General features: G+C 33.1%; 1 protein-coding gene across 1 annotated transcript in view; it reads left to right on the top strand.

Moving 5' to 3' along the window:
• The window catches only part of Snrk (SNF related kinase), a 73,875-nt gene that overhangs the window by 20,796 nt on the left and 26,799 nt on the right, over positions 1–26,280 (top strand). The window contains exon 3 of the mRNA XM_035372681.2: positions 9,646–9,855. Within this exon, the coding sequence (XP_035228572.1) occupies positions 9,646–9,855 (210 nt within the window). The remainder of the gene's footprint in view (positions 1–9,645; positions 9,856–26,280) is intronic.

The following is a 26,280-nucleotide window of genomic DNA, read 5'->3' as shown; positions in this document are numbered from 1 at the left end:
TATATTTTTACCGCTGAGATTTCTGCAATTCTCTGATGCTTTTTTAAGTTGAAACATTCTGCACATGGGCAGAAGAGCAGGTGGGAGAGAATTTTATGTGTATTATTATAGATATTTTATTGTGTTTTTAATTCAGTTACTTTGTTGCTGTTTCATACAAGTCTGCTATGTTTTAAAATGACTACCATTTTTCATGTGTTTAGATTTGTGAAAAACTAGTCACCTATAATTGGCGGCTTTGCTAGATGGTTGGACAGATAATACGAGAATACCGAAAATAGTTCTATTAAGTTGAATTTTATGCAGCTATGTTAGACTTTATGAACTTAACGAAGAAATCACATTATATGAAATCTCTGTTGAGATTCTTGCGATCTGGAATTGCATATGTCAGTGAAAATTTATAATATATAAAGCATATTTGCCAACTGTTTTCTCATTCCCATCTCCCAGTCTTCTGGTAGGTCACCAAATCTCCCAGTTTTTAATTTTTAGCCTTTATTAAGGAAAATTTTTCACAGCAATAAATGGAATTTATTGACTTGACACTTAAATTAGGTAAATTCCATTTCTCCAACTTTAATGATTTTCAAATTAATTGTTCTTGTTAAATTTTATTTCATTTGAATTATATTTTATCTCTTTATATTTATTGATGTTTGTAATATTAAAATAAATTTGATAAGAGCTGTATTAATCTACTATAAATATTTGTGAATTTTTAAATGAAGACTCAAACTATGTTTCAGTTAATATTCGTATTTAATTTTGTTTACTTTAATGTATGGTACATTGCTAAGTTTATCTACACAAATACTATATACATTAATTATTAATTTTATTTTTGTCGTATTTTAAAGTTTTGATAAAAAGGTTCTCTGCAACTACTTGAAATTTCTTCTGTATAAAAGTGTGAGAAAATTTTAAAAAATAAATTAGTTGAAGAACAAAAAACTTAAAATGTCCAATTAAAATCCTAATAACATCAGAATGAATTTCAAATAGATCAGTAACCTGAGTCATGCATTGTAAAGTGAATTGAAGTCAGTTTAGAGTTCCTTTGAAATGACGTCTCCACACAGTGTGAAAACTCCCCAGTTTTCTTGCAAAAATCTTTTCTTCTTCTTTTATTTATTTCAAGGTTAGCAACTATGGGTTGGAGTAAATGGCTGGCTGTATACACACTCAGAATCTAATTCACAGAACACACTTACCATAAACAAAAACCGAAAAGGAGAGTCATCAAAAGTCTCCTGGCATGTGCAAATGCTCAAATTCCAATAGGAAGTATTCCATTTCATAATTATAGGTGATTGTTACATTTCCTTCTGTCTGGAGAAGGAACACAAAGTCACACTGTACACAAAGCATTCTTCAGAAGGAACACAATGTCTCAATATGTGAAGTTGCAAGTTCAGTTTATTTGCCTGAAAGTAATAATTCTCTAGACCGTTCAATTAATCGTTGTGACTCTTTAACACGTTGACTGCCATGGCACTTTTCGGATTCTTGTCTGAGAAACCAAATCGATTTAATCATATTATATTATTAACAATACTAATTAGGATTTGTAACACTCATTAAAAAGTTTACAAGTTGTTTTTTGGGGGATAGAAAAAAGGGTCCTACGAATTATCTCGTAGTCGGCTTTTGTTAGACAAAGGCTCTGCACAGAAGCCCACTACGAGTTGATTCGTACAGACATGCTTCAACTTGTCACCTCGGTACAGCTAAATCAAGTAACTCATAGCGGCGCTCAAGTTTCTTGACTTGAAAAGTAAAACAACTACGAGATAATTCATATTAGGCATCTTGAAGAAGAGCGCTAATACGAGTTATCTCGTGTTGGGCTGTCAAAACTAGCAAGATAATTATTGGCGTAGAAGGAGTCCAGTAAAATCAAAGCTTTGTCTTTAAACTGAGGAGGAGCATTTAATAATGCTTTAATGTGGCACACGACAAAAAAGGGACTAGACTTAAGTTCATAAATGATACGACAATGTTTTCTGTAGACCTTTAACCTCTTTAGATCATCGACAATCATCCTGAAAAATTTAAGATAGTTTTTGTCATTTCTAGTAATACCAATTTCTAAGAAGGCTTATTTTATATCTGCTGTAAGAGCAAACTCTATCATGCGGTCACAATTTAGTATTGTGGAATGAGTTCCATGAGATAGGGAGCTTTCGCTACATATTCTTTGAGAGATAACGGATTTTTTGTAATTGTAGAGACATCAAACAAAGGCCTAATGTTCGTTGTTGCGGAATTCTTAACTACTGCTCAGTGAGGTAAGAAATGGCCTGGAGTCATAACATCATCTTCCTTCAATTCTTCAATTGTACCATCCTGTAAACATGCTTGTAGGACCTCTTTATAGGCTTCTAAAGTGCTAACTTCTTTCTGTCTCTTAATGATAGTGCACAATTTTCTCTTAGCTAAGTCTTTACTCTTAAGGACTGTGGGATACAATTTGAGTCAAAGTAATGTTACTTCATACCTTCCATCATCATTAACTTTCAGGCAATGTTGAAAATGCTTAAAAGCAGCTTGGTGCAATTCCATAATAATTTGGCTTTCAACTGTGTCTACAATACCTATACACTGTGTTAAAATTAAATCTCCACATGTCTGGAAATTTAATGTCATTAGTGAGTGGAGATATGATTGACAAATAAAATTTGGATACTTTGGATATTTGTGGAACCTAGTATCAACTGCAGTGGGCCTGATGGCTAAAACTTGTAGTTTCCCATTTAAGATAGTCTCTTCCAGCTTCATTACCAGCCACATCCACTCCAATACATAGATTAATCTCAGAATCATGTGAGGCATTACTGGCACTATCAGTCAAAATTATATTCCTCTTACAAAGATCCATCATTCATTGCTTTCCTGTGGTGTTAATTACATTATTGCATATTTTTTCTTGTTTCTAGTACTTCTAAATTACAACTGTAATTCTCATTAAGGTAGTAAAATACACTTTAAAATGACATTACTTTTTTGTTGAAAAGATTCAAGACCACGAGATAAACTGTGAACTATAGGGATTTCTCCTGAACATTTATAATATAATAGCTTAAATGCCTAGGTACTGATATAAGAATTTTGACTTCCTGTATCATAAAGGACTTTTGCAATGTGTCTATCATTTGAGTTAGACTGACTTGTAAGAATGGCTGGATACAGTTTGGGTAAACCAGTTTTTAAACATCTAACTTTTGATTCAGATAAAGAGCTTGGACACATAATAGTACAATGAAATTTACTGCAAATAAAACATTTTATTCTACTACAGCACTGCTTTGAAACATGTCCCCTTTTAATGCAGGAAAAGCAACAACCAGGAACGTGTTTTTTTCTGAAAAAAAAAAATGCACTTTTTGTTGTAACTGTTGAGATTTAAAAGACTAGTGATGGTCGAAACACCATGTTTTTTTTTTTTTTTTTTTCATTAAGATTCTGCTTATATTTTTTTCAGGGTTTCCCTTTCACTTTCAAGAATTTCTAGCGATCACAAGTCATTGTTCCCCTTCCACTTCTGATTTTGAAAATTCCACCAAAACAGTTTATTTATTTCTTTCTTTTTTCTCTCCTTTACATTAATTAAAACTAAATTATATGAACTTCATTCAAAAAACATGAGTCATCATGAAATTTCTTAAGCAAATTCTAAAACCTAAGCTACCCTTTTTTTTGAACCATCGTATTTCTGTAATTCAATTTTAAGTAATTTAACATTTCTTTTATTTACACTTCAACAGAAGAATTATGAATATACTACCAATCAACCTAAGTTGAGAACATTGGAAGTATATGCAGTAGGAAGTGTATGCGTCTGCCATAGATTACCTTCTGTCATACTGAGAAGTTAAACTGCAAAAACTGTGCTATGAAATATGAATACTGTTAAGCAAAGAGAACAGAAGGGGGGAAAGTGTGACGAGCTTATGTTGCATCTAGTTTTTTTATTTAAAAATTTCAGTCATACGATGACCAATAGGAAGACATCCCCTTTTTTGGTATTATTGGCAAAACTGCAAATTCGAGCAGCCCCAACCTCACCCTCATTTTCATTGAGAAAAGCAATTAAAACATTCATTCGCTGACTAAGAGAAAAAGAAAGCAATTATAATAGCATTCCTTTTCGACTTTTGTGTATAATTTCCAACCTGATAAGGCTAGAAAACTATTGTGCAGTTCTACTACAGTTGTCACTATGTGTATTTTTATCAAACTGCTGGAGCATTTTCCCAATGAATATGATAATAAAATTGCTACTTTTGCTGGGGTTTCTGTGATGAGCATAAATGGCATGAAATCTGAGTGAAAAGAAATTGGTGGATCTTCTACTTTGGGAGGGGGGGAGACATGAAAATCGGTACACAAACTCAAACAACATGATGAACTAACTTTAGGTACAATACAAAGAATGTTTATAATTTCTTTTTACGAAATGAAATTCCTACTGTGCAAAAAATCGCAAAAGTTATAAATGATGAAGATGATTTGCCAAATTTGTCCGTTTTCACAGTAAGACAAATGATGAATGATTTAGGATTTGCATATAAAAAATGAAAACACCAGTCAGTTTGATTGAACATAGCGATATTCAGTCTTTGGAGGTACAGATATCTAAGGGATTAAAAAAAAATATATTGTAATACTGATGGAACCTGGCTAAATTTTGGGTATTCTAAAATCAAAATTTGGCAGGATACAACTATAAAAAGGGGCTAAGAGAGCCTTTTCAGCTATTTTGAACAGGTTTAGTTGCACCCTCTGGAGAAGATTCGTGATACATAGTTGTGATACACTCGAAGCTTGAAAAAAAAATAGAAAAGATGTTATCACGTGGAAATGAATGCAAAATACTGTGAAAATTGATTTGGAAAAAGTTTGCTGCGTAACTTACAATCTCGAACAGTATGGTAGCGTTGATTAATGCATCTTGCTGTACCATTTTGTCTGAAAACATTCCTTCTTTAAGTACAAGGAAACCAGACATCTAGCTGTGATTTGTAAGCAAAAATATTCCTTAGGAAGCTGGTATATTGAAAGTCAAACTTTTAGTCTTTGTTTCTAAGGCTTGAAAACAACTTGAATTTCATTGTATCAATGCCTTAGCTATTGAAGACGGACATGATGTGCTCCGTTTACCACCATATTATTACGAACTGAATTCAGTAGCATGGAAGGATATGTAGCATCTGAAAACAGAACTTTTAAAAAGGATGAAGTCCATAAATTGATTGAGAAATTGAGAAAGAAATTGATTGATTCCAATGCTATGGATTAAATGTGTGATGCATGTAAGTGCATCAAATTTAACATTGATAAGTGAGAAAGTTCAGATTCTTCAGGTGATATCTCAGCAGGATTAAATACTTTAGTTAAAAAAAAAAAAAAAAAAAAAAAAAAAAAAGCCATTTTTCAGGGCCACAAATTAAAAATACAAGGGCCCTTTTCAAGGCCAGAAATTAAGAAAAAGGCAGAACTATGTAAACAGGTATAAATAACATTATAAATACTGCTGAATATTGATAGTTCAACCTTGGTTTAAAATTAAGTGAACGGACTGGTTTTCATGAGTTTCCCCATGTGTTACTTGAATACAAGGTAATTGCATTTTGAAAGTCCACTAGGAATGCATCTGATCCCTTAGTCAGATAGCTGTTGTGTACTTTGCTATATATTCAAATCACCTAACCTAATCAATATGGATCAATTAAATTAACTATGGCAGAAGAAATTAAATTAATTATGGTTTCTGTTCAAAGGGACAGATGTCTTCATGGGGGACTTTACAACGGTAAAGGATTGTTTTTATACAATGCACTGGGAAACTTCCATGCTGCCAGTCCTTTTAGTCATTACAAACAAACTCTCTGCATATTGCCAATGTGTATGCACTCGCATTAAGTGTTTCATGCCTTTACCAACTTGGTCATTAATAAGCTCAATATACAAATGATTCCATCCAAGGTAAGAAAAAGCCAGATTTTCTATATGATATGCTTATTAGCTGTACACCTCACATGAACTGTATTGTTTTTCCTTGTCTTACATAGTCCTGCCCCTCCCCACAAAGTATCAGTTTGTGTATTCTCAGAGAGCTTAAATCAGCCTGCTTTTTATAAACTGACAGATGTATAAGCTATGTATTCTTCCTTGCATAAAGCTAAAGACGTATCTTTGATATCCTGTCGTGCATAGCCATTTCATTCAACAAAGCATATAAACTTTATTTTTTAAATACAAGCAACCAGTCATTCATTGATATGCTGAATGATTTAAAGGCAATAAGTTCACTTCTTAATAATTTAAATTTTTTGCTCTTAGTTTTTATGAATATCTGAGCTTTATTGTATTTAACAAAAGACATCTCTAATTAATAGGTTTCTGTAATGGATTATTAGGATGATTTATTTCATAATTGTTTGTTTCACAATTTTAATTTTTTAATATTTTTCTAATACTTTTTAATGGCAAACTCTTCTTTGAGTCATTGTACTGCAATTTGAAGTTTTCAGTTTCCAATATTTTGATTTTAAATAGTAGTAAACAAGACAGAGCCAGATGTACTGTGGGAGGGTCATTGTCTGGGCATGACTGGAAGAATAGACACCTTTGGAGACAGTTAATACAGGATTTAATTTTTATAATGTTTGCTAAAAATACAATTAAAAATTTTTTAAATGGTCACATATCTAATTAACTAATTAATTTCTTTAGAAAAGAAAATTCAAAAATTTTACTCTGGTTCACTGTTTTGAAAGCAGCAAACTGGATGAATTAGCAGAAAATAACTTACTTCCAAATTCACTAAATTTAAATGTTTTAATTTTAGCTAAGCGAATGGTCAAGGGGAAAAAATTAATCCATGCTACAAGGAATACATTGCTAGCTCTTCTGTTTTAAGTAACAATTTGGTTTTTAAATGTGATCAAATCTTATTACATTTAGATAATAGAAAAATATTTCATATAAATTAAGAAAATGAATGGCATCCCCTACAGTTAACTATCAAGCTCAGTTGCAGTGTCGTTGCATAAAAAGATTGTTAACTAAATACACTAGGTTTTAGCAAGAATTTGCCAGATGTGCAGCAAATCAGACGAATTGAACATCTGTGGTCAGCTTGATGCATATAGATAACTTATGAATAACAGAAGTAATAACTTCATGAATAACTGTTTGATAAGAAAATGGTGAAAAGCCATTAAAAGGTCATTCTAGCCTTGTACTAGAATACTACATAGTACTAGAATACTGTATTAGCCTTGTACGTGTTAGATTGTTGCGAGATATAAATGTTCATTTCACAGTCGTTTGACATTTTTAATTATATGTATGTGTGTCAAAATAAGAATTTATCTTTCCATATTCATGATCAAATATATTATGCTCCATTTTCATATCTTTCAATAAAAGATCTAAAATATCTTGACCCAAAACTTCTAGTTTTATGAATTTATTGCTTAAAAGTGAAAACACCACATCACATTCTTCTTGTTCTATTGGTTTAGCTTTTAAAGCTTCATCTAGTTTATTAGCAGCTTTTATAAAATTTGTTCTGAGTGGTGTTGTGATCTTAATTAATTTTTTCCATAATTATCTATTTCACTTTGATCAAAATCAGCCTTTTACTAAAAACCAGCATCTCTCTAATCAGGCATCAGGACTTTACATGTGATCAAAACAAATACCATTCAAAGTGTAACATCACTGAACTCCCTGTATGGAAGGCATTAAGATAGGTGTCTCTTTTAGATTTATTTCAAAATTTAGCAACAAATGAATTCTAGGTTATACAAAGTTTGAATTAGGATACAAAAATGCTGCACCAATATTTTTATGGAAGAGATAGACCAAGGCATCTTAGATTCAAGATGTGCCCTACTCCAAAGGCAATTTTAGACAACTGTTTGTTCTTTTGTAGCAAAATGAGAAACAGATACACCTGGCAAGAGTGCAATTAAGAAAAAAGTCCTTCAAGTACTTTCGCTTTTAATGTCTCGGACTAGCCAGAAGAGCTTGCCCCCCCCCCATGAGAATAAATTGTGAACACGTTTGTCGAAAGCAGTAAAAATGAAGTTAAATTTCTTACCTCGTTTCTTCACACGTCCGTAGTGTTTGGCACTGGGAAGCTGTTGTTGTTGCCTAAAATCCAAACGTACTGTAAAATTGTCATAGTAACATTTGTGTATTATATATACATAATCTAATTCACAGAACACACCATGAAGGGGGAAGAAAAAAAAAGGGAGGAGAAAAGTTGTCAGAAGTCTGTGGGCATGTGCAGATGCCCAAATTCCAACCAGAATTATTCCATTTCATATTGGAGGGGGTGACAGATGGCAGTGAGTTGAGAGCTATCTGTCAGAAGGGAGAAATGCTCTCATGAATGAAATTTTAAAGAAAATTTGCTCATATTCATATTAAGCATGGGAAAAGTTTCAAAAATTCCCATGTAACCATCAGGATTTGAACTAGGTCAAATTACTATGCCCAGCAATTTTAACATGTGTTCATTAGTGTGGGCTAGAATCTTGAATGAAACTAATATTTAGACCAATATCTTGGTGCTTCTGCTGTTGTATTTATTGATCATGTGGATTGATGCGAGTTGAAAGAATTTTAGGACAGTCACCAAAAAAAAAAAAAAAAAAAAAAAAAAAGTAAACTTATTTAAAAAACGACAAAAAATATTTCATAAAATACATGTAAGAAATTTTACAGAATTTCTCAAATTATGCCATTTAATTAATGAATGTTTTTGTCACAAAATAAAATCTTCCTTGGATTATTTGTTTATCTTTTAATAAAAGAGTTTGTTAAAATGTCAACACTTTTCCACTTTTTTTTTTAGTATTTCAAATAGGCATTTTCTGAAAATGTTTTCCAAAAATATTGACAAGTTTAAGATTTAGTTCTGTGTGAACGGAGTTTTTGATTATCTGTGGTGATTACGAACCCTGTTATCTTGGATAATCGGCCATGAGTGTGCTTACAATCAAATATTTGTTTCTTTTGTTCTTGTGGAATTTTGTGGTAGTTGCTTTAAAAATAAATTCAAAGCAATTTTTCTGAAGAAAATAGTGCATTTCTGAAAAAATTTTACCATGCTTTCTTCTGTTATAGGTAAATTCCAAAATAGGTAAATATTTTAAAACTGAGTTTAAGACAAAAAATAACAGATTGTCTAGAAAGAAAAAAAAAAAAAAAATTGAAATACAAGAAACGCATATGAAAATGGTTCTGTCATTTGTTAAAACTGAAGTATTGTTAAACAGAGTTATACATTCTGAAAATTTTATAAATTCTACCAAGGCTGTTGCACAAATATATAAATATCACTATTTCTTAGTTCTAAATTACATAGTATTATGGAAGTTGTAATGCAAATGAGCCTGCAATATGAAATAACAGTACTGAAGTAATTTTTATGTTGTTTCAGGTTGTTCACAAAAAGAAATTCTTAGATAAATTTTCAATTAAAATATTTTTAGTAGAATTGTTGTTTTGTACAAGAAAATAATAGTATGTTTTGTACATAATTTTTTTGATAATAATACTTAATCTTTTTACTTAATCCTTGAATAACTTTTATGCTTAGTCATGTAACATAATTTATTACAGACTTATTGGAGAAATGTTAATTCGGGATCCTGAAAAACGGGCTTCATTGGAGGAGATTGCTAATGATCCTTGGCTCAATGGTGGTGATGCTATCCAACCTGCGGACCATTTACCTCTTATATCTAGAGAGCACCTTTCTGATGAAGATCACACACATATTGTTCAGAAGATGGTAAATGGCAATATAGCATCTAAAGAAGAAATTATTGAGTAAGTTTTATTTATTAAAGAATTATTATTATATTTCTTAATAGGTGTGCTCGCTTTATGGAAAAATAGATCTACATTAAATTAATTCTTGAAATCCCCATAACCCTTTAATGTTTTGCTTTTTTTCATTCCAATATAATACAGCACAAAGTCTTTAATCCGGACTCGTCGGGACTTGGGTGATTCCGGATTAGGGGTTTTTCCGGATTATAGATCATCAGTTTAAATCTGGTAAGATGGCATGCAGAAATTATAAAATCAAAAATATTAAACCGTAATTTATGAAATTAAGAGCAATTATGATCTAAAGGGTATCAAAATTTACAAAAAAAAAAAAAAAAAAAAAAAAAAAAAAAAAAAAAAAAAAACTTAATATTTATTTGTTTTATGTGCTAATACTTTCTCTTTAATTCTATAAACAGACATAATTTCTTGTTCAGTTACAAAGTTCCACTGTTCAAGTCCTGAAGATTAAGGAACAATGCAATCTGCAACATTAACTGAATTAGATAATTTCAGCCTAGCTTATACCGTCTGTTATACATTAAACGTGCATGCATAAATGGTACGCATGCCCAGAAAGTTTGTAGCTTTGAGGTTCAGATTATAGATCATTCCGGATTATGGATGTCCGGATTAACGACTTTGCACTGTACATATTTATCCTTTACTCTCTCCCCCCCTTTTTTTGTAACTAGTGATACTGTTTTTGTCTTTAATATACTAATTTAAGTTTTCATTACTGATTCGGCTCTAAGAAGGTTGTTTAATGGACCTTGGAGGCTGAGAAAGTAACTGCAAAATTTTGTGTATATACAGTACAAATTCCGTAATCCGGACTCGTCGGGACTTCGGCGGCGATTCCGGATTAGGGGTTTTTCCAGATTATAGATCATCAGTTTAAATCTGGTAAGATGGCATGCAGAAATTATACAATTAAAAATATGAAACCGTAATTTATGAAATAAAGAGCATTTATGATCTAAAGGGTATCAAAATTTACAAAAAAAAAAAGCTTAATATTTATTTGTTTACTTAATTAAACATTTTTTTCAATGTAAGTTGTTTAAGTTGCTTCGTTTTTTGTGCTAATACTTTCTCTTTAATTCTATAAACAGACATAATTTCTTGTTCAGTTACAAAGTTCCGCTGTTCAAGTCCTGTAATTGCTGTGTCGAGAATACCGACTAACTTGTCAATCGAAATTCTTTTGTTTTCAATAACCTCTCTCACTTTTTTCACTATCGGAAGCATGCATGTGTAAACGCTTTACTGACTTTACACGCATGCGTAGCGGGTGCTCACATCCAACGTGCATATGTAAATGCATTACGCGCATGTGTAAGTTTGTGGCTTTGACGTCCGGATTATAGATCATTCCAGATAACGGACGTCCGGATTACGGACTTTGTACTGTATACATGTAATATTTTAAGCACGTACAAGCCACTGCTACTTTTAGTAGCTTTCGATATCCCATCATAGCTGATGGTTAAGGCATTTAGATGAAAATAACAAAACTTGATTTCAACAAATCCCCAATCTTTTTTTTCGCACATATAACAAAACCCATACTTTTGGAGACAAGATATTTCTTAATCATCGTGAGAACACAATCTCCATGTATAAATACGACGTAAGCATTTTGGGACAGGACAGCATAAGCAGCACACAGTTATTTGCAACGTAGAAGCTAGGAAAAGGAGTAACGTAGTTGTTTTGTAAAGAGTATTTATTCCAAGTAAATTCAGAAAGTACTCTATGATTGGTTAATTTGAGTTTTAGTTACCTTTCTCAAGCAGCATTATGTAACATGGAAGGATCTTGAATTTGAGAGAAGGATGAATTTAGGGGAAAAGCACAAAATCTAGAATAGTTAATTTTAAGGTTGCCAGTTATTTCTTAAAGCAGCCATCATATTTTTACATATTCCCCCCTTCAAAAGAAAGGTTCGAAGAGCATGGTGGAAGAAAAAGCCTTAGTATATTAGCGAAGCAAAGTTTATCATATGAGGAAGCATCAAGGACATAACCTGCAGGTTTCCCTGTGTCCTATCATTGTTCATGACCTTTTTCATATATAGACTATGAAATACTTAAATATATAATTGACAACTATTATAATAACAATATAATCTCTAAATAATAAATTAATGCAAATATAATTTTTTAAGCCCTCAAGAATGTCCTACGTAAATTTTGTAAAGTCTCTTGACAAAAATAATTCCACAGAGTAAGTGTTCAAAAGAAGTCTTTCAAATTTTTGTTGATGAAAATATGTCCATTATAATACAGATTGAGCTATCAACATTCATGTAGAAATATAATACTCAGTTTATGATTAATTGAATAAATCCTTCTTATTGTGGATACACATATTTAATACAATAGAAAATTCAATACAAAAGCATAATGATATAATGCAATACTAAATAACACAATAATACTTTGATGATTAGTTGGCATGTCCTCTCCAACAAAATCAGCATACCAGCTTTCTGGTGGTTGGAGGATGCTTAAGTACAATATATAAAAAAATCTGATGTGTACACCACATGACTTCTTTGTATTGGAATATTAAATCATACACTTTTTTTCTTGCATTCCATTTAAACTTATTGGATGGAATTAAATCTACTTCGCCAACAGTGCATAAACCACAATAGAATAAATGCATTCTTTAAAATTCACTCTAGTATTTGTTTACCATAGCGACACACTGGCGCTAGATTCACTTAACAGTATTAGTAATTATATAACAGTTAACGTATATATTTCGTTCATATTATAACTCATAATGCACAAAATTAATATCATTTAAAGAATAGAATTATCTAATCGTTGCCACATGTTCTATTCAAATACTATAATAAAGCTAGAATGATGTATAAAAGAAATTAAGCAAACAAAACAAAAAGGAAACAGTTTTTCACAGACGATTGAGTATTTCTCATTTAATTAATTCAGTTCTCACTTCGCGAGAAGGCAAAAATACATAAAAACTCAAAATATCTATATTAAAAATTATGAAGTAAATCTCAAACACCTATTTCCTCGAAAAGATTCCAGAAAGAATTAAGCATGATTTAATTGGCAATAATAAATGAATGTGTTATCTTTGTTGTTGCGAAGCTAAGTTTCTCTAGATTGGCAACAAATCCACTAGTCTCCTGTTTCAAATGTAAACATCAATGGCCGCCATTAAAAAAGGCTTAGCGGCAATTAAACAACTTTAAAATTGCTGATAATTCTAAAAATATTGCACACAGATTTACTAAAGGCATAAAATCCTTAACCGGAAGATAAAAACAACATAATTCAATCATTTTTAAAGCAAAAAATGTACAATTTACAAACATATAAGAGTAAAGAAACTGAGATCACTGAGCCGGGTAACAGAGTGGATATATATATAAATATATTTATATATGTTTGGTGCGACCTATTGCAACCAAAATACGAGGTTCACATTTACATGTTATAGCAGTCCTATATACAAAATTTCAACATTCTGAGGCTACTCGTTTTTGAGTTATGCGAGATACGTTCGTAGAAACGCGACGAAAAATTCTCTTCAGAATTAATTTTAAAGCAGTTTTATAATTTTTTTGAAGGAAAAGAGTATTTTATTCTGTCCTTACATACAGATATCACGCAAAAACATTGTTAAATTGCATTCGATAGCAGTCAAAATGGATATTTTCGTTGAAATATGCTGCCTGAAACTTTTCGTGATTACAATACTTCCTTTGTACTTCGTACAAGAAAGTAAAAAACCCTCTGTTCCTTAGAAAAAGGTAACTGGTTTTTGGCATTACACAATTGTCAAAGTTTTTTTGTTTAAAAAATCTTTCATATTAATTAATAAAATACAACATTATATAAAATTAAAACTGAAATTTAAGACAAATAACTTGTATAATCAAGTTAAAGTCTTAAATTTTTTCAAAATATTATTAAATATTGCCCTACAGTAAGAAGAAAGAAAAAGAAAATTTTTGTTTTAAAATTATGTAAAGTGTATGTGTTTGTGTATGTATAGTAGCACTTCTATGTTAAACTATGGTCAGAGGATCATGACTGCTAAAGAAAATAGAAAAAAACCAAATCAGTTTCATAACCATAGCTGAATCTTCTAACAAACAAAATCCCTGTTTCTATGCAAAACAATAAAACTTTAAGGGATGTTAGGAGTGTTCATAGGGGGGACATGGGCATTTGCTATAACCTCTTGTATTCTCCCTAAAGAAAATATGCAAGGAGTAATACACATAGTGTGAAAACTCATGTCGGAAAAAAGAACAAAAATGTATTTGTCTCTGAATGAGAATCTGGTATTAAATCCAGATTTTCAAAATTGGTGTTAAGAGTTTTCCCTCTCCTCATCTTCTGGGCTGTGGGGAACATACACAACAAATTTTGAATGAAAAAACTCTGGAAAGAAGGAAAGGCAGTATAAGAAAGAAGCCAGACTGAGAAAGGTCATAACGTCTTAATCAGGTTTTAAAATGTCATAATCGAGAAAAAATATGTTTAACGTAGAATTTGAAAACTAAAATTAATTTTTCACAGAAACAGGGATTCTAATATTTCTAACAGTTAATTTAAATTCACCAGCTGGATTAAAAGGTCTGAGTCTGGTTGAGTTATCTGTTTCAAAAGTAACTTCAGAATACTGTTTTAAAATTTTGTAAGGTTCTGAAAAAGGAGGAGAAGGTTTACAGGTATTAGGATATTGAAATTCTGCATACATTTTACTAAATCACTTATTTTTAAATTACTGGGTTTATATTGAGTATCATTTCTTTCTTTATTTACATTATGATAAACATCAGACCTTTTTTGGGCAATTTTTCTAGCTTCTTGGTGGATATACTTCTTGATTTTCAAGTAGATGATCATAAGGTAATTTTCCATACATTAAGTAAGATGGTGGTAATTTTGTTCCAGAATGTGGTATATTATTATATTCTTTGGTATCCTGAAGAAACAATTTTGTCCATGCAATATTACTCTGATAAGAATTTACACTTTACCCTAGTTATAATTGTTTGATTAGTTCGTTCCACTTTACCGTTAGTTTGAGGTCTATTAGCAGTAGTTAATAATTGTTTTACATTATAATTTCTTAAAAAGTGCTTAAATTTTGAAGAAGCAGCATTTCTATCCCTTAAAATTTTCTTTGGTACTTGAATTTAAAAAATCTGTTTTAAACAATTTGCATTAAGTATCAATAGTTACACATTTAAAAGCAGAACTCCGGATATAACGAGTAGCGTGATCAATTAATATTGTGAATATATTTCTTGGCAGAATTATAATTATTTAAGCCACCAACAGTCTCAATAGACAATAATTCAAAAAGTTCACTAACGTATGGTAAATTTTTCATTAAACCAAATTTCTTTTGTTTACTTTTCTTATTAACCCTCTGAGTGCTCCATTTGCGGACTGAAACCGCTTCCAAAATTTTGTATTTTTTTCTTCCCATATTTTAAATCTGTATATATAAGAGAATTGAAAAATGCACTTTTTCTTTCTAGAAAATATTTAGTAAATAAATACTAAGTTGCCAGAAAATCAACTTCAGATGTTATCAAAAAAAATTAAATAAATTTAAGTCGAATAACAGTTGATTTCTATTTATTGCATAATATAAAAAAGTAAAATGTATAAAATGTAAGAAAATATAAAGCGCTGAGGGAAAAATACCTTAGAAATGCAGTTTAGTATGCTAGAGTTCAAAACAGGGTTCAAGGCAAAGTCTTGCACCAGATTCAATAAATATAATTAATAATTCAATAATTTAATTAAATGATTAAGATAATCGCTGAACGTTTTCTAGCAGCCATTTCTGTAAGAAAAAAGCGGCAAAAAGTGAAGTTTGAGCGCTAATACCACGTGCCTTCAAATGCCGCAATTTAGTGGACAACTAACGATATCTGTTGACCAAACCGTAAACTAAATGCCTAATACAGTACAAAGTCTTTAATCCGGAATGATCTACAATCCAGACCTCAAAGCTACAAACTTTCTGCGCATGCGTAGCGTTTCCGCATGTGCATAATACCTTTACGCATGCACGTTTAATGTATAACACACGGTATAAGCTAGGCTAAAATTATCTAAATATCTATTTCAGTTAATGTTGCAGATTGTGTTGTTCCTTAATCTTCTAATTGGATCTGGCTTATTATTTTTTGCAGACTGTTAGAGCAATTTTATAAAAAGTAAGCTTGAACTTTCGATTATGTCAAAAAGAGTTTCTGATTGTAGAGCTGCTAAAGGATCTACAAAGCAAAAGCATTTTTTGATGTCCATCAAACAAAAAGTGAAATTGCTGCAAAATATGGATAAAGGCATGAAGAAAATGACAGAGAGGTTAGTGAAAACAAAAAAGTTTCGATTGTCAAGTTAGTCGGTATTCTCGGCACAGCAATTACAGGACTTGAACAGCGGAACTTTGTAACTGAACAAGAAATTATGTCTGTTTATAGAATTAAAGAGAAAGTATTAGCACATAAAACGAAGCAACTTAAACAACTTACATTGAAAGAAATGTTTAATAAAGTAAACAAATAAATATTAAGCGATTTTTTTTTTTTTCTTTTTTTGTAAATTTTGATACTCTTTAGATCATAATTGCTCTTTATTTCATAAATTACGGTTTCATATTTTTAATTTTATAATTTCTGCATGCCATCTTACCAGATTTAAATTCATGATCTATAATCCGGGAAAACCCCTAATCTGGAATCACCAAAGTCCCGACGAGTCCGGATTAAAGACTTTGTACTGTACTGTATATAATTTATTTCAATGCTTAAACGGGGAAATCGCGGGATAAGCAAATTTTGCTACATTTGACTTGCGCGTGGAAATCACGGGATGATCAGCCAGAGAGTTAAACTGATATACTTCACAATGTTGACAGTAGTTTCTAACATACTGAACAATTTCTGCCCATTAATATTGATGGGATAATGAATCTAGCTTTTGAAAACACACCAATATGCCCAAATGCTACATGAGCTTTTTGAAGTAATTTAGTATTAAGAAATATGGGAATTACTATTTTATATAATCCTTGCTTTTTTATTAACACATCATTAATTTTTTTATACTTAGGGTTACATACATTATATAAATTTTGATGCTGTTTAATTTCTTCGAATGTTAAGACCATTGAGATTAACTCAAATCTCAAATGTTGACAAATAGAGTTTCTTGTTAACATATCAGCTTCAGCATTAGTAAAACATTTTCTATATTTTATATCAAAATCATACATAAATAATTTCAGACCTTCTAAATAACCTATCTGTAGTATGTTTAATATTCTTGAGCCAAACTAAAGCAGCATGAGCAGTATATACAGTAAAATGATTGCCGTGTAAATAATAATAAAATTTACTATTAATAATGACTGAACATTCTAATTCAGTAATTGCACAATTTTACTCATAAGCTCTTAATTTTCTAGAATGGAAAGCAATTGGATGTAGGTTACCATCTGGGTGTTCTTGTTTTAAAATTGCACTAACAGCTTCTTTAGATGCATCCACAAATACATGACAAGGGTGTTTTGGATTAAACTAAGTTAGACTGGGCTTTGAAATTAATGCATCTTTTAAATTTTGAAAAGCTATTTGACATTCATTAGTCCATTTATAGGAAGTGTCTTTTTTAAGTGAATTTGCTAAAAGAACTCTAATCTTTGCATAATTTTGAATAAATTTATGGTATGCATTTATACTTCCTAAAACCCTTTGTAGTTCTTTAACATCTTTAGGGGTTGTAATTTTTTTAATAACTTCAATATTTACACTACTAGGCTGATATCATCATGCTTAAACCTGAAATCCTAGAAAAATTATTTTTTCTTTACCAAAGTTATGCTTAGATTGTTTTAATTTTATATGCTCTTTTTTGCATATGTCAAATGTTATTTTAATATGCTCGTCAAAATTTGAGGAAAATACTATGATGTCATCAAAGTAATTTAAGGCAAACTGAATTTGATATTTATTTAAAATTTTTCTGCGAGCTCTTTGCAAAACAGCTGGGGAAATTTTCCAACCAATTTTTATTACTCCTTGAGTTTTCCGGCATTGAGACAAATATTTTGTATCGATTAGCGAAAGATATTTATTTTTTTTTAATGGCAAAACGAAAGCACTATCTGACCGTAGAACATATACAAATGATAAATGAGTCAAATTTGCTGAGTAAAATAACAGCTGATATTATATTCCTGTGACATATGAAACGTTGGACCCATGTTTCAAAGAATATCATATATTGTCTCATTTTAAAATATAGCTTACTTTTCGTTGTTTGCTCGTTGAATTGTTATGAAAGACAGTTTTAATATTTTTTAATTTTAATTGTGTGTTGTGTTAAATAAAATCTGTGATTGTTTGGATATTTTTACATATATATTTATTTGTGGGATAAGGGTAAAATTATATTATTCTAGAATGAGTATTTTAGAAAATTTTTAAGGTAAATATAATAATAAAGCTTTAAAATTAATTATGACAACTACCTGAATATTCTTCTCATAATGTACCAAAAATTGGAACAATTGGATGAAAAATTTAATTTATACGAATTTTTTTTCTAAAGTCAGGCTTAGCAGCGCGAATTGCCTGTCCCCACAAAATGACGCATCCCGTTAACGCGCCGTCCCAAGACAGCGCTTTGATAACAGAGATGCCCATCGTGAATGGGTTAAACTGATATACTTCATAATTATTAAAATTCAATTGCAATTTTAAAAAAGAAACGCAAGATGAGGATAATAATAAATATGTCAAATTAGAATTCACAAAATAAAATACTATAGTGAGTCTACCGATTTTAAATAACAATTTAATCACTTTGGTCACAGTAAGACCTTCAGGTAAAGATAATAATTTTGATTAGGATTATTGTGAAGAAGTTCAATTTGTACATCGATAGAATTTGAAATAGTTTCAAAAATTACATTTACCTATGACCCTATATTGATGATCACTGGAAGGTTTTGCTTATAACATTGGGCATTCACTTTAAAATATTTTCATTTTTTATATTCAGTTTTTTGACCAGATTCATTATTGTAATAACTTAAAGAAAAAAAATGAGCGATATGGGTAAGCTACTTGTCCTCGCTGGAAATTTCTCCATGCCTAATTGTGAGGTATATTTTGCTTAGGATAATAATGAGGATGATATCTAGGGTGTAAAATTCTAGGTTGCTAAAAATTTGGATGTATGCTATGTCTTATTGATAAAAATTTTTGTGTTTGATTAAGTTCTCCCAGTGAACTTGAGCTAGGGAACAATTTCCTAGCTGTAGTGACCAGGGCCTCAGAGTCGGGCAGATTTTGAGGTAAATGAAGTTTCTAAAAACAGGTCGACTCCTCCAATTTTTGAATTTGAAATGAAATTAAAATGAATTGAAAAAAAATAATGACAAGCTGAGTTGTTATTTGTATCTATATACATTAAAAATAGTTATTTTCTGTTTTATTGGCATATTAATAAATAAATATAAGGGAGGAGGATGAATGTGATATTTTCCATTAGTGATTCAACTGATTCATTTAGTTACAAATTTCACTGGTAAATTTAGGTAAGCAGCAAGAACTCTCAAAATTGATGCCATTCTTAGGAAGCGAGCAGAAAAAGGCGCAATTATTCATCAAGCAACGTGATTAGGAAGTACATATTTGATAATAAAGAGGTTGCTAGAATTAAGAACTTTTTTAGAAGATGTAGATAATCCTTATGTTTCACTAACAGAAAGAGTGGAATGATCTTTCAGAATTCGAAACTCTTCTTTCTACACCGTATATAGCCACAAAAAAAGCTGCAGTCTGAAGAATTGACAGAAGGTGAGAATGGAAGAATGTGATGTTTGTTCTTTCTGAAATGGAGAGTTTATTGCAAAAAGAATCATTTCTTCAATGAAGAAAAGAGAAACTAGTTTGCTAGACAATGAGATCTGGGTTCAATATATGTAGATCTGAAACACCGAATTTTCTTGGTTGAGGAACAAATTAAAAAGGCAGAGAAAGCCATCTATGAACTTTCATTAAAAATGAAATTATTCTCAGAACAATTGAAGAATTAGAATCAGGACAGTCAAACAGCAGACATTGCAATTGAGTCTCTATCATCCTTTTCGAAAGATGAATTAGATTTTGAGAAAAATTTTTGGATAATTTTGAAAAGGTGAAGGCAAAGCGAATGAAGAATAAAGAACCAGGAGCCTTCAGATATAAAAATGAAAAAATACAAACAAGATTTCTACATGGCCTTTGAAGAAATAGAGAAATATGATTGCTTTCCCAAGACACCTCTTTTAGAACTTATAAAAATCTATTCTGAAAAGTTAAAAGAAGTAGCCCAAACAGTAACAGCTCTTTCTCCTACTCAAAGTCAGTGTAGAAAGATTCTTCTCAATTCTGAAGTTTATCAAATCGGATCTATGGTCCTCTAAAAATGGTCTCTTCGAAGCTATACTCTTTCTTAGAAATAACTAATGCCAGTTTTTCCATTTCATAATAAAGGTTAATTATTATAAATAATTTGCTATGCTATCAGTTTTTTTTTTTTTTTCCCTGTAGCATCTGTTAGATCTTTTATGTTAAAAAAAAAAGCTATAAACCATGTGTATATGTTTACATACATATATATATATATATATATACACTGCTGGCCACCCAAATTGCAACACCAAGAAAGGCAAGAGATATCACAACAAAATTTATTTACATGTTGACCAAGTATCAAATGATTAAATATATAGACTTCTGTGAAGTGTGGTTCCTTCCAGAATCAGAAGTCAGAGTAGCTACCATTGTTGGAGATCATCACTGCCACACGCCTCGGCATTGATTCAAAGAGACTTTGTATGTGTTCTTGGAGTACAGCAGACCAAGCAGCTTCCACATGTTGCCAAAGTTGATCTGGAGTGGCAGCTTGGGATGTAATCTGTGTCAGTCGTTCAGCAACCATGGATCACGTTTTCTATCGGCGAAAGATCCGGAGAGCGAGCCAGCCAGGGAAGCAATTCAGTCTGCCGATTGGCGAAGAACCCTTGTACAATGTGTGCCATGTGTGGTCGCGCATTATCCAGTTGAAATATGGCTGTGGGCAAGCGCAAGCCCTGAAGGTAAGGAAGGACAACTGGCTCCAACACCTCGGAGATGTAGCGGTGACTGTTTAGAGTACCAGCAATGCATATTAGAGGAGTACGAGGGTGATATCCAATACCGCCCCATACCATATTACCCGGTACAGAACCATTGTGGTGGTGCATAATGCAGCTGTTCAGCATCCTCTCTCTCTGCGGTGTCTCCAGACTCGAATCCGACCATCGTGGTGTTGCAGACAGAAGTGTGACTCGTCGGTAAAGACAATTTCATTCCATTCTGCTGCCTACATCCTTCCTTCATCGCACCATTGGCAGCAGAGACGTCTGTGGTTCTGCGTCAAGGGTAGACGAAGCAACAGATGTCTTGCGGACAGACCACTCTGCTGTAAACGGCGTCGAATGGTACGTGCAGACACTGTATGATGCGTTACAGACTGAATATGCTGTGCTATGGTTCATAATGTGACTGAGCGATCCTGATGCACAAGCAAAGTTATAAAAACATTTAGCAGGAATAGCAATAGAAGTTCCCTAAGATTATATACTGTGCAGACATAGAAGACATAAGTTTTAAACTTAACCAATTTATTAACAATATATAGAGAAATAATTTAATTAAATTTGTATTTAAATTAAATTTATTTAATTAAATTCAATTTTTTCGTATGAAACAATATATAGAAATAAATATACAATAAATAAATTTGATCAATACCAGAAACTTAAAGAATGTAACATAATCATTGTCAAAAATTACACTTAGTTAACTATTCATTAACCCCAAGGTTTTTTTCCTTTAAAGAATATTACACTATTAATGATACAGTAAATATATTACTTGATCTATGAATACTGGCATTCAATATGCGAAAAACACATCACAGAACAAAACTACGTGATTAATTTGAATTTCACTTCACTATAAAGGTCTATGCTTTTAGCCAAGTAGGCACCTGAAAAATTAAATTTAACTTTGAATGCACTTGAACTGGTAAAAGCCGCTCACTGTAGTTACTCACCAGAAATCACAACTTGAGATTTGATGCCGCTTAATCATGAAACAGGATGCCACCCTTGGCAGTTGCTTACCGGAAATCATAGCTTGGAAAAACATCACCGCTAGACCTGAAAAACACTTGCATTAAAGATACCGCCTTCAGCAGTTGCTCACTGGAAACCACAACCCAAAATTTGATGTCTGTCGCTGCCCACGGCAGTTGACCACCGGGAACCACAACTTGAGATCTGTTGCCGCCGAACCGTAGAACATGATGATGCCACCTACGGCAGTTGCTCACATCGTCGCCGCTTTGCAGAATCCAGGAAAAACCATCATGGCCCGAAACCACGGTACTTATCGCTGGATGACATGCATTGCAATAATGTCTTCCAATGAGCTCTGGAACGGCACACCAGGAGCAATGGAAACAGGAACAAGAAGGACTAAGCCAGAGCAATGCAAGATATTTATACATGAAGTAGGCATGACATCATCTCACTGCAGCCAATCAGCTGTCGGCACGACTCAGCTTTCTAGATGACGTAACTTCGAGTTTCGTTTTTGCATCTTAATTAGGCTGGAACAGTCCGTTCTTAATACAAACAGTGGTAGTGAAAAAGAAGTAGAAGTTATTGCCATATCCCTTTAAAAAAAAAGAACTAAACCTTATGTAAAAGTTAGAATTATTTCAAGGCGGAGAGATGATGCAGAAAAAGGGTTACAATAGGTCATATTTTCAACAGATCCATCACTACCATGTGCACAGTGTTCCTGTCATCACGAGAAGTGGTGCTCTGAGGTGGATGCAGTCGAACACGTCATACCCTCCTGCATCCAATGGTCACATAGCCGCATTACAGTTGTTTGGTTTTCTCCAATGCGATTACCGATTTCCCTGAAAGGTAATCGACACTCTCAGTAGGCCACTATCCTTCCTCTGTCGAACTCAGATACTTGATCAAACGATAATCGCTGTTTACTACGAGGCATAATTGATTTCTTTTTCCTCCCCCCACAAGAAAATCACAATTGCCGAACTTGAAATCGTCGAAAACTCCGAGCCTTAAATAGCGCTTTGAAGTGGCTCCATAGGCGCACGGGATGTGCATCTGCGCTTAAATTCTAATCATTTGCATATCTCACTTCCGCTAATGCATGTTGTAAATTTCATGTTATTTGCATTTACTGTGGCCAGCAGTGTATATATTGTTGGAAAATATAACTTATTGTAAACCTTTTACTGCATCATCTCTCCTCCTTGAAATGTTTATTTAGTTTAGTTCTTATTTTAATGTAATATAGTAGTTACTTCTACTTCTTTTTCTTACTGCCACTGTTTGCATTGAGAACGGACTGTTTCAACCTAATTGAGATGCAAAAATGAAACGTGATGTTACGTCATCTGGAAAGCCGATTCGTGCCGATAGCTGATTGGTTGCTGTGAGATGACGTCATGCCTACTTCTGCTATAAGTATCTCATGTCGCTCTGGCTCAATCCCTCTAGTTCCTGCTTTCCTGGCACTTGAGTGTGCGGTTTCTAGCCCCTTCAGAAGGATGCGTGCAGTCCGGTGAATAAAGTTCCTTGGTTCCTATCCACAAGATGACGCCAACAGTGACGGACGTGCGAGCTCTGAGCTCCGTAATGTGAATGCTACAGGAACCTCGAATACGGTGCTGCCAGCAGGCAAACAATCTACAGCTACTCCTCTGCCTCTTCAGATACTGACTACTGAAATGGACACGACCACCTCTACTCCTCCTGCTTCTCCTTCTGCACTCGAGCTATCCAAAAGCGCTCTTCAAATTTACTCGCTTAAAAACCGCCGTACCGACCTTCTTTTCGACATCCAGCGTTTACGATCGGATACTCCGAACAAGGATCTGATGCTGAAACAACTCCAGGATGAGGGTGAGAAAGTTTTATTTTCATTACACACTCTTTGCACTAAACTCAACATAAATTTATTTACCCTCCCTGCCACTGAAGAAGAATTCTTCAAAGAAATCAAAAAAATCCTCCATAACCCCTGATTCTGACCCAAATATTCAAAATTCACAACCACCCTCATCCTCAGCCAATGAAAATCCTCCAAAAGATACTTCAAAATTGGAGTCAAAAAACACACCAGGCCCACAGACAGTGAAGGATTTGCAATCCCTCCCAAACATCTGATTGCCAAGAAAACATTTCCCAACACTAAAGAAAATAACAACATTACAACATCTAATTCCTTCACGAACATACAAAACTCCACAGATAACCCAGAACACTCAACACAGCAACCGGCTGACACACATACACCTAAAATTCAAGCACCACCACCCATTTTCGTAAAACCGCGTGCTGATTGGTTCTTTCTACTCAATCAGTTACGCAGACACGAACCAATTGTCCTTTCCAAACAAGATAATGAATTTCTACGCCTCACGACCACTAATGAAACAGATTATAGGACATTTGTAAGATTCCTTACAGAAAATAACACCAAATTTAAGTCACACACACTTAAAGCCGACAGACCACTCAAAGTGGTCATTAGGAGATTACCCTCCAACACACCGCTCAACGTTGTACAGACTGCGGTTGAAGTGCTTGGCTTCAAAATTCACAAGATCTCACAACTGAAAAGGTGGAAAACCAAGATGCCGATGCCTCTGTTCTACTTGCAAATACACAACAGCCTGAAAGCTGAAGAGATATACTCCATAACCGAACTCCTTGGCACGGAAGTCGCCATGGAGCACTTCAAAGGACAGAAGGGTCCCTCACAATGCTGGCGTTGTCAGAGATTTTTTCATTCTTCAGAAGTATGCACCCTACCAAGACGCTGTGTCAGATGCGCTGGGCCACATCAAGCAAAGGATTGTCCTAAGCCCTTCGACGAACCCAACAAGTGCGCTAATTGTTCCGGCAATCACGCAGCTAACTGGTGTTCCTGCCCGAAGTTCCCTGGATCAAAGAACAGACAATCACCAAAGCCAAGTACCAAGCCTAGTCAGACCGCTGACAGCACACACAAATTTAACTTACAAAACACTACATTTCCAACACTGCCGGCTGCGCCCCAAGTTCTTCCAAATTTTTCGGTCCCCTTAGGAGCAAATTCGAATCTAAATTGCACCGAAATCCTTTTGGCTATCATCCAAATTTCTAACCAGCCTGGTATTGTCCAGAGCAAATTACTTTTGGCATTCAAAAATGCCTTACCACAGCTCAGAGTGGCTCCATCTGGTGCTGATGCAGCTTACTACATCTTTGAGAGTTATATCACTCTCCAATTCTCTGATACCCACATTCATTAAAATTCAATAATTTGAAAGGATTGAAAAACCTCAAACTATGTACCTGGAATGTCAATGGCATTCTTTCCAAATTCCATGAGTTTAGAGACATGTAGAAGAGAAGGACTTTGACATTATTTTTGTCCAAGAGACCAAACTCCAGCCAGGGAGAGCTCCCAAGCTTGCAAATTATGCATTGTATAAAAATGACAGACAAGCTTCAAGTACTCGTGATGTTTATCATGGTGGCACATGTGTCTATATAAAAAATTCAATACCACACTGAAGAATTGACACACCGAGTATGAGCAAACTCGAAGCAACAATTATCAAAATTTTCATTCAAAATTCGCCCTCCCTAGTAATGATCTCTGCATATCTCCCACCAGGTGGAAATTTGCCTGTTGTAGATTTTAACAAGCTGCTCAATTTATCAAATAATCTAATCATAGCTGGTGATTTAAATTGTCACTATCAGCATTGGCGTTGTCTCAGATCAAACCCTGCTGGTCGTGGCCTCCTAAAATGGGCTCAGTGTGCCCAAATTAAAATTATTGCGCCAGATTCCCCCACTAGATATGGTTCACGGGGTGCCCCTTCATTCATTGATTTGGCACTCTTTCGAAATATCCCTTTTGGATACAGTGACTGTTGAAAATTGTTTATCTTCAGATCACAACCCCGTGATCATAGACCTTAGCTGTACTATTTTTAATCAAAATTTTCCGGCACTCGTCTCTACAAATCGGGACAACTTTCGTTTTAAACTTAAAAGTAAACTTTTGCCCTCCCTTGAAATTAAATCCAGTTATGATATAGACACGGCAGTTGATCAGTTAACGACCACCTTAACAGATACTTATAAAGAAGCATCAAAACCCACCCTCAGACCCAATTTTCGTAAATTACCTCAAGAGATTAAACTCAAAATTAAAGAAAAGAATAAAGTAGAGACTTTGGCAAAGAAATAGAAATCCTGGCTTAAAAATTGAACTCC

The sequence above is a fragment of the Stegodyphus dumicola genome, chromosome 2, assembly GCF_044657685.1.
Source record: "Stegodyphus dumicola isolate Sdum_Otavi_A_Nest chromosome 2, ASM4465768v1".
NCBI classification, from domain to species: Eukaryota; Metazoa; Arthropoda; class Arachnida; order Araneae; family Eresidae; genus Stegodyphus; species Stegodyphus dumicola.
Note: the sequence above shows the minus strand (reverse complement) of the source record. Positions and strands in the feature narration are given on the sequence as shown.